At 41.4% G+C, this 10,135-nt stretch overlaps 2 protein-coding genes across 2 annotated transcripts; one reads left to right on the forward strand and one right to left on the reverse strand.

Moving 5' to 3' along the window:
* Positions 1-222: 222 nt before the first annotated feature.
* Positions 223-2,490, forward strand: LOC115727077. The gene is made up of 3 exons (XM_030657231.1): positions 223-680; positions 1,453-1,959; positions 2,388-2,490. Exons 1-3 carry the CDS (start codon positions 223-225, stop codon positions 2,488-2,490), a joined length of 1,068 nt encoding a protein of 355 aa, XP_030513091.1.
* A 5,207-nt stretch (positions 2,491-7,697) lies between these two features.
* LOC125314155 lies at positions 7,698-9,236 on the reverse strand. Its single transcript, XM_048275643.1, has one exon. The coding sequence runs from the start codon at positions 9,234-9,236 to the stop codon at positions 7,698-7,700; it is 1,539 nt and encodes a 512-aa protein (XP_048131600.1).
* Between the last annotated feature and the right edge of the window lie 899 nt (positions 9,237-10,135).

A 10,135-nucleotide genomic window follows, 5' to 3' on the forward strand; every position in this document is an offset into this window, starting at 1 on the left:
AATTTTAATTATCTCCCACTTATCAACAGAAATCACAAAGTAATTTTCCCTCCGTCTGAAACTTTCTTCTGTCTTTTGATTATTATATAGCAGCCGAGAAGCCACCTTGCAAGTTGGTCTTGGATCTCCGCGTTGACGCGGTGTCGAGGACCAAAGTGGCCGGCCGCTGTAAAGAGAGAGAGGAGAGAGGGAGCAGAGTCGTTGAGTGTTTAGAAGGAACCAATGGACGGTGCTCCAATAGACGATGCGCTGAATCGCAGTTATCTTCGTTCAAGTATTTCGGAGGGCTCCACGGGTCACGTACTTTTGAGCTTTCCGGGAGACCCCAACTCCGCTCGCCAGTCCTTCCCCAGACGCCTCCATGCCCGCCTCCAACAGTACGACCTCACTGTGCATGGGCCTGACGAAAGGCAGGTGGCCATCCAGCAGTCCCAGATCTGCATCCCGATCCTCTCGGAGGACTACACATCCAGTGAACGGTGCCTAGAGGAGCTCGTCCAGATGATGGAGGGTAGGAGAAGAGCAGAACAGATGGTGTGGCCCATTTTCGACCGAGTGCAGCGCTCGGACATTCGAAACCTGACAGCGAGTTTCCAAATCGCTCGCGGTTATGCAAACGGGGGATTGCAGAGCGCACTTGAAGAGGTGAGTGGGCTACCTGCATGGAGGGTCGCTGACAGGTAAAAACCTCATCTCCACCTAAAACTGATTTACTTTCTTTCCTCATTTATGTTTGGTTGGCAAGATAAAGAACGAAGATTTTTCCTGTAGTTTATGTGTATTTTTCCTGGGGAAACCTTATAACCCATAAACCCTCTCTGTCTGGAGCAACGGAGTTTCAAACTCCGCACCACTCCATTTTCATGTGGGAATGGTGGCCACTGAGGGCATTTATGTGTATTTTGTTTATGTCAATAGTGTTAAGGTGTGATTCATACTCCCATTGATAGTAAAGCACGAGAATCCCGATTTAGCCCTAGTTTAAGGGTGAAATCCTCTACTAGATGTAGCCTTAGTTTAAGGGTGAATTAGAATAAATGCTGTATTTCGATTTCTCTCTTTCGCTTTTACACTCTATTTCATTGTAGATGTACGCCGAATCCTAACAAACATATATAGAGAAATTTAAAGAGACTAAGTAGTGACTTCTAGACATAATTCGTTATAATTCATTTCTTTCTCTAACTAGCATCCAAACAACATTATAATCTAACCCCTCTATTCTTTTTTCTCTTCTATTCTCTTGTAGGCATTTGAATTTCTTCTTTTCCTTTCTAATCACCCCTGCCAAGTACAATGTTAATGCAATCTTCTTGTTCAAATAAACGAAAGTGTCCTTCCATTCTCTTCTCCGGTGGTTATTTCACTTATTTTCTTTTCTTTTCATGTCATTCTATCTTGATCCTATACCCTAATTTGACATCCTTGTCACGAATTGTGGTGTTTTGACAGGCGCGAAGAAGAACTAGCAAAGAGAGTTGTCCTAACTGTCCTGGTATACTTCTGGCCAACGATACAGACAGGTCCTCGGTTTGTCCGTTACAATGTATTCTTGAGCTACAGAGGCAAAGATACTCGTTGTGGCTTCCCTGGTCGCCTGTTCATCAGCCTTAGGGAGGCCGGAGTTTCTGTTTACCCACATGATATTAGTGTTCGTGCACGTAGGGAGTATCGCTCAGAGCTTCGCATGGCGATATCAGGGTCTCCAATCTACATTCTTGTCCTCTCACGAAATTACGCTTCCAGCAGGTGGAGCATTGGCTTGCTCGCAAGGATGCTCGAGTTCACAGAAATAAGACACTTAATCGTGCCCATTTTCTACCTAGAGCAACCCCAAGGAGACGGGTCTCAGGGACCCTTCTATTCATATTGGGCGGCGCGTATTGGTGACGAACTTCAGTTGAAGATACTGGGATTGCCGGTTGACTTGCTTCTTGGATTCTTCCATCCAAATGACCGGTACAAACTTACTTCAACATATGCCTTATTACTTTCTTTCACAAGATCTGACAACAAAAGTAGTGGATAATTGTCCAAAAAATCCTAAATGTCAATTTAGTCATAAACTTTTCAATCATGCCAATTTAGATCTCAGCTTTTTAATTGTGTCAATTTAACCCTAAACATTTCTTCGATTTTCTAATTTTGTCCTAAACCTATTATTTAGATAATTCATCGAAAGGACTACATTGACCAATCGTTAAAAGGTTTAGTACTAAATTAGCAAATCATCAAAAGGTTTGCAACTAAATTGACAAAATTGAAATGTTTAGAACTAAATTGATCATCCTATAATAGATTTAAATCTTTTTTGACAATTTCCCCACCATAATAGAGTCGTGGTTACACATACTTAAATGTCCCTTATTTCATGTGTTGTTTGCTAGGTCTATTGGAGAGACGATCAGCCAAGCTGTTCAATTTGTGTTGACCCTGTTGCGGGATCGCTTTCAACTAGACGTATCCGAGAGCTTGCCTGGAATTCGATGATCGTGGGAAGTATATTAATAGATTATGGGATGTTGAACATTCAATGCCTTCGTTTGAATGCTTATCTTAGCATTAATTAATGGTGGAAGGATAGTGAAGAAAGGCGTCTTAAAAAGAAAGGTACAAATTCAGATGTTCACAGTACCATGAGTCCTTTCGCGGTTCAGCTAGTGGTACAATCTTCGCGCGACAAGCCTGATGGAGAAAATGTAAATATGGAGTGTGTTTTGGGTTGTTTTTTAGAGCCAAAAGTTGGAGAGCTAGTCACTTAGGCTCCCTTTATCTCGCGAAAAGTAAATCATTTGAAATTTTTTTTCTTAAAGATAATAGCATATATTGCTAAAAAAAATGAACGAATAAACAAAAATTATTTACTATCGTCCCCAAAATATTGAGACATAAATTGTTATCCATAACGAGAATATTTTTTATTTGCTAATTATTCAAGCAAATTAAACCATCATTTTAAAGAAAATATTATGCAAATCATTCATTTCTTATTAAACAAACAGAGCCCCAAAGAGTGGGCTCCTATTGATTCAAATGCATGAAGACTGATAATAGCTGGTGCCTTATAAATTCTTGCTGATCAAAAGTTGATCTTGTGATATTTATATTCTTGTACTTTGTTTCCTATGACTGCAGATCATCTTGCAGAGATTATCTCTAACATTAATCATCGCACGTTCTTCGGAAACATCGGAAAACTAATGTGGTTTTCTTCGTACTAATTTGGCAATGCCTCAATACCATGCTTTCCTTTGCAATTCTTCGAACTTAGAAGCAGCTCCATGCATTGATGCAATTTTGTGGAAATTGTGACGATTGATTATCTCATTTTCATAGTTAGGGAAGGCTACATCCTCTTAAATTATTCATCTTTTTTTATTGTAATATTAACGCACGGAAACAAATCAAGATCTTGCAAATTAAATCAATGCGAAAGCACAGAAAAATAACGAGGAACGATAAAGGACTCCAGAAATTACGTAATTCGATCGGAATATCGGTACCTATATCCACGGAGAGAGCAGGTAAGAAAAATCCACTATAATCCGAGAATCAGAATTACAATCGCTCAACACGCTCGTATTTCTTGCACTTAAATTATATCCAAATCTAAAGTGTTTACAATAAATAATTTAATTGGATATAGAAAAACTCACGCACAAAATCATTGTGCCCGTGCCCGTGCGACCGAAAAGAAAAATACCAGATCGTCGCGTCCGTTTCTTCTCTCCTTCGCTCGCGGCTCTTTTCTTGTTACAATGCGGCTGCGGTCAGACTTGAAGAAAAACAGAGGACAAAACGCTTGCTTTTTACTTTCATCTTCTTTCCACTAATTACTCCTGGGGCCCACAAGCTTTCTTTGTATGATGAGAAAAAAAAGCAGAGCCACACCTTCTTCTCAATGTTTGACTGTGCATATAAATATATAATAAAATAAGTGTGCACCCTTTTTCTATCTTGAAGTGGCAGAAGGCTTTTGCCCTTTTATTTCTTTTATTCGGCTGAAGAAAGCCCCGTACAGTAAACAGGAGTCCACTAGGTCAACTCGGTCAAACGTAATCAATCTTCGATATTCACGAGATTATCTTTTTCCTTAACAAACCGATTTATATCTGTAAAAGATTTAAATTTGAGACATAAATTTAAGAATTCCCCACCTTAGCTTAATGTTTATAACCAAGTCAATAATGATCATCGTCCATGTTAACTCTCCCATCACCCTAATGAGCGATTATTCTCTACAGACGTCATTAGTGCTCAAGTAGAGTTTGAGCTTCGCCAAAGGAACAAGCTTAGTCATCATGTTCGCAAAGTTCTCCGTTGTCGCTATATTTTTCACAACAACTGTTGACACCTAAATTTTGATATTTAGAAAATTATTCGTTATTTCATAAAATGAGAACTAGTCATAGTTCTCACCAAATATAAAGTTCTCGGGTATTGCATATTTATTTTCTGTCAATCATGCATATCATTGCATTCAGACCGGAAGTGGAGCAATTGAGTTTAATTTGAACAAGCGATTGTTAGTCCGAGAATTTCGACTAGGACATGAAGTTGGGTGTGCCAAATTCAAATGTGGGTCTGGACTTATCCTTAAATTCAATTCAATCCGTTTTTGATGATTTAATTATATGAGGCCTTTAATTAATTAAAGCCCATTTTGAGCTCGGAATTGCGCAGTTAAGCCCGCAAGAGACTAAACCTCGGCCAGCCCATCTCATTATCCTTGTGGACCAAATATTGAAGTGTTTTAATGGATTATGACTCTTTATGATCAGAATTTTTAAATCCAACAATTAGAAATGAATTCTACCTTGATTAAAATTAGGGTCGCTTATTGCCTATAAATAGAGCTTTATGGCTTAGGGTTGGAGGATGCCATTCCATTGAATACACGGCTAAAAAAACAAACGAGAATAAAGAGGTGAGATTGAGAAAAAGGGAGGTTCACGTGTGGATGTCTTCTCTCTCCAATAATTCTGTCCACTCAACAAGAGCACCAAGATCGAAACAATCCAGCGAGCTTGGTTTGATGTGAAGTCCTCCAGATTCCACGAAGCAACTGGAGTTCGGCCACATTGGAGTAGGCAAAATTGATATTCAGAAGACCCGCAAGAAAAGAGAATGTGAAGGTTGAAGTGCTCTGGAGGATCAAAGATGAGACCATCTCACGCAAAAAGAGGAAAGACATGTGTCGCGACCTAAAATTAGGCTAACGGATTATCGGGTCAATTGAATCAACTAACCTAATTCGGACCCTCCCAAGTCCTACCGAATCGTAACTTAGGTTTATTCATGAAAAGATATTCAATTGGAGCCGCCACTAATCATTTACGGAAGGTTGGTTAGAAACCTTAATAAAATAGAGAGAGAACTATTTTATTTCTGCGCAATGAGAAAAAATGGGTTCGGGGACTTGGTTACATTAATTGAAAAAATTAATGCCCTTTCGGTACCAATTTCATGAAAAATCCCTTTTTGATTAATCGATGTGAATTTGATGATTAATTTTTTGAAAAAAAAGTGTAATATGAGATCATATATTATGCGCCCGGAAGATGACTTTTTGGTATTTTCGACAATAAAAGAAAACATTCAAAAGCATTCAAAAATCTGAACAAAAATAAACAAAAATGCCCATAATATACCTTCAATTTCCGATTTTTCGAAAATCCTCTCATTCCCAAAGATGCGGGCCAGAGCAAGATTTTATCCGCTACATCCTCGAGGATTCGAGCCAGTATGCGGATACGCGTATAGAAAAACATCCCTTTTGCCAAAGGGCAGAACACGAATTTCTATACTAAATCACCATCCCATTCCACGAGATCGTGGCTAAGGCGTGTGATTTATTTTTCCGACGGGTCTAGGCACAAAGGGGAGCATATATTATGGACATGTTTGTTTAAAATTGTGCAAATTTTATAACAAACAAAAGCAAACAAACAACATGACATAAATAAAATAAAAATGAGTCAATTGATATTGAAATTTCAAAAATTTGGAGGGGTGGCCGAAATTGTGAGATTGGGGATCCACCTTTCCTCATCCAAAAACTCAATCTATTTTTAATTTAAGAAATTATCTTTGAGATTTGAAAATTTAATTTTAGATAATCCTCATAAAAAAAAGATAGAGATTTAATCCAACCAAACCTTATCTCTAATCAAATGTGTTCAGAAAATTCACCAGAGATAAGATAAGATAACATTCAAATCGTTCCGCATGTGTTAAAGATAACGACTAGCTCAAAAAAATGTATCCATGAGTAAAAAATTATCTAACTTAGCCAAATCGGATAAAATTTCAATTTAGTCGAATCTTTATTCACACCAGGAGATAATATCGAACAATCACAAATTCCTATCAATAACACAAAGCCATGATCGAACACCCAATGGGTAATTTCTAGTCAACCAATGTAGCGAAAAAGATTAGTCCTCCACCCACATTAAAACGTCCGATCAAACGGATTGCCTACGTGCCAAAAATTCCATGCTCGTGCCATAGAGTTCTGATTTTTTTTTAATTCAATGTAACTTGACGACCATTGAGGAATAATTTTTAATTAAGGACGGACAAGTTCCACTTGAATTAGGGACTCCATCATCGGCTTCATCGTGGTCTAGGTCCATCGACTCAACCACAGCATCTTGGCCCTTCGGTGAGTTAGGGAAGACAATCCCTAGGTCATCTTCAAATTGAGCTATCTCATTGTAACCGCCGACTACTCCAGCTGATCGAAAGGTGGTGTACAAAGGTGGTGGCAAAGGACTACATTCCAGCTTACCGCGACCCATCGCACGTCGCTTACCATGTCTAGGACGGTCACGTCCTTGGAACCCCAAACCAGCTGTATGGGACTGGCTTCTAAGTTCAATTGGGTTACGGATCCCTTGGCCATGCCGACCCAAACCGCTGCCAGGCTCAAAACAATTGCCGATCATTACCTTAGCTACCATAAGAGAGGTAGTTGATATTTCAGGAACGGGTATGGGACTTTCCGGCGACACATGAATGGTCCGCACTAGCTCAAAAGCATGGTAAGAATCTTCTTCATTATGAGCCGGCTCGATGTAGGGGATAGCCGTTTCGTTGAAGATTCGATGATCTTCCTCGCCATGGACAATCACTAACTTCCGCTCGACCACGAACTTGATCTTCTGATGAAGACTTGATGGAACAGCACCCGCATTGTGAATCCACGGACGTCCTAGCAAGAGGTTGAATGCAGATGGAATGTCTAGCACTTGGAACAAGACATCGAACATAGAGGGCCCAATCTGGATTTCGAGATTAATTTGCCCCATAACGTTCTTTTTCATACCGTCAAAAGATCTAAGCGAGGTTTTGGCAGCCCGCATCCTGGCCAAGTCAACTCCCGGGCGGTTCGGTGTAGCTAGGGGACAAATATTCAATGCTGACCCATTATCAATGAGTACCCGAGCCACATAAGTCTGTTTGTGCTTGATCGTTATGTGTAAGGCTTTGTTGTGGCCTCGTCCTTCGGCGGGGATCTCATCGTCAGCAAATGCGACCCGATCTTTTAGAAGGATGGCCCCAACAAAATTCTCCAACCTATCCCGATCGATGTTTTCGGGTACATGAATTTGGCCCAACACCTTCATCAGGGAATCCCGATGTTTTTCGGATGACTGTAAGAGCTCAAGTAGAGAGACCCGAGCCGGCAACTTTCAGAATCGATCAACAATGTTGTACTTACTTGTCTTGATCACAGCCAAAAATTCCTTTGCATCCTTTTCAGCCACCCGCTTGGCAAGTTGATCATCATTATAAGCACGTCCGGACCTTGTTATCGGAGCAAGGTCATAGGACCAAGGAACCGCCTTGCCATCTTTATAAGGAAAAGGTTGGGGGGAAGTAATCACTAGAGTCTCGGGTATAACAATTCCGAGTTCATCATCTATTGCGTCCTTCAAGGCGGGCATATCAGCTAACTCCGGATCACTCTTAATTAGACTAGCCACGTCAGCTTCTCTTGCTTTAACCTTCGGAGAAGATTCAGATTGAGGCAGAGCCAAAGCAGCAAATTCTTGATCCCAGTCAATTACAATCTGATATACAGTAGCTACTACCTCAGCCTGATTCGCCCGGACTATCAACCTGTTCTCTATAAGAGTTGAGATTTTTTCTTCCAGCTGGCCGAACGATACTATTTCTCCAACTTGATAATAGCCTGCTCTAACCAGAGCATTGAAAATGTCAACCACCCGAATCTTAAAAACACCTCTTCGTCCGCCTTCGTAACTAAAGACAGCATTAACCTTGCCCGAGTGATCCGGCAAAGGATTATTCTTGGTATTTGGCTGACTATTGTCTTGCAATGAAAATGCTTTGGAATCGAACAAGTCTTGAATACGGTGTTTCAACACATAACAGCCATCTGCATCATGTCCAGGCTCACCACAATGGTAGTCACACTTCTTTGACGGGTCATACCTTGGTGAGTTCGTGTTACCAAGTCGTAGAGGTTCGGAAGTCAGAAGCCCTTTCTTACGTAAAACCGTAAGTACCTGTGACGGGGTCCCGTGTAGAGGAGTAAATTGCCGAGGATGACGTAAATTTCCTTTTTGCCGTTGTGCACTAAAGTTGCCCCGCTGCTGGTTAGGGATCTGCACGACCGGCACATGGGCCATAGGTTTTTGGGCATAGGTCATGTTAACTCGTGAGACAGGCTCTTTGTCTTTCTTTGCCGTGAATCTCTTGGTACTGGTGGCAACATCTCCGTACCAACCTTTCTTCATGCCGCTCTCAATCTCCTCGCCCATCGCAATGAGGTGACCGAACGACATCGCAGCAGATCCAAGGATTCGTGAATGCATCGTTTGAGGTAAAGTGGAGACAAACAATTTCATGAGCTCTCGCTCAGGGAGTACCGACTTCAGCCGAGATGCCACATTCCTCCACCTAGTGGCGTCTTGTTTAATCGTCTCGCCTTTCTTCATCTCTGCCTGTTCTAGATCTTCCCTAGAAATGAGAACATCCAAGTTGAAACTAAAATGCTTAACAAAAGCATTAGCCGCCTTCTCCGAGTTCTCCATGCTGTAGATTTCATAGTCCGTGTACCATCTCATAGCTGCATCTTTCAGATCGGCTTGGAAGGTCTGAATCATCAGAGGGCCGTTAGCCGCATACTTGCTCATCCCGGCTTGGTACATCTGAACATGTTGCACTGGGTTGGAAGTGCCGTCGTACTTTTCGAAGTCCGGCATTTTAAACTTCTCAGGCACACCGACTTTCGAGAAGACAGAGAAATCAACCTGGGGAATGTTATGGGTGCCTTCTACTTCTCAGATCCTCTGCTCCATCTGAGCTAATAGTTTGGCCGTCTCATCATTCATTCCCATAGCTACAGAATTGGCTTGGGGAACTGGGATCGGGGGTGGTGAACCCGAGCTCGTGCCAGTAATGATCACGTCTTCCAACGGCATTGTCTGGTAAGGAGCAGCTTCCAGGGTTTTGCCGGTGTTATCTCCCGGAGGAATGGAAAGGCCCGGTAGTAGGCCAAAATTAGGTGGCTGAAGCTTAGCGGTAAAGGCAGCTATCATTTCCTCCATCTTTTGGGACATCATCCCTTCAAAGCGTTCGGTCGGGGAGGTAAGTTTCTCATCCAGGGCGGCATTGACGACGGCGTTGATGTCGGCCATCCTCTTTGTGACCGATCGAGTAATATGCGGAGGATCCGTGTTAAATTACCTTAAAGGGACGATCAAGTGATGAGTACAATGTTGTGAGAGACGTCGAGTCGATCCATGGCTAATCTAGACTTGTGAACGCCACTCAAACTTGGCTCGCGACCCTGACCAGGAAATTCCAGTTTCGTCGGATTTCGGCAAACAATCCGTGAAAAATCATAATATGGTCAAAATGGTATGAAAATTTATGAGCTTGTAGTCGAGAGGCTGATGAACAACTTTCATGTAGGGCGATCAGACTAGAAATGAGCGGATCAAATCAGTTTAATGTGTCTTTCCAAAAAATCATGTTCAGAAAACTGTCCTGTCCGCCTATATTTAAAAGAACGAAGTACCCCCTTATATTGTGAATTTAATTCTAAAATTTTTTAGGCTATTAGTTGAAACATAGATCTACAACTTTCATGTTTGGCAAT

The sequence above is a fragment of the Rhodamnia argentea genome, chromosome 3 (assembly GCF_020921035.1).
Source record: "Rhodamnia argentea isolate NSW1041297 chromosome 3, ASM2092103v1, whole genome shotgun sequence".
Taxonomy (NCBI): domain Eukaryota; kingdom Viridiplantae; phylum Streptophyta; class Magnoliopsida; order Myrtales; family Myrtaceae; genus Rhodamnia; species Rhodamnia argentea.

Coding starts and splice junctions, on each gene's coding strand:
- LOC115727077 (XM_030657231.1), top strand. CDS start 223: ATGGACGGTGCTCCAATAGACGATGCGCTGAATCGCAGTTATCTTCGT. Junction 681..1,452: donor GCATGGAGGGTCGCTGACAG/GTAAAAACCTCA, acceptor GTGTTTTGACAG/GCGCGAAGAAGAACTAGCAA. Junction 1,960..2,387: donor TTCTTCCATCCAAATGACCG/GTACAAACTTAC, acceptor GTTGTTTGCTAG/GTCTATTGGAGAGACGATCA.
- LOC125314155 (XM_048275643.1), bottom strand. CDS start 9,236: ATGCCGGACTTCGAAAAGTACGACGGCACTTCCAACCCAGTGCAACAT.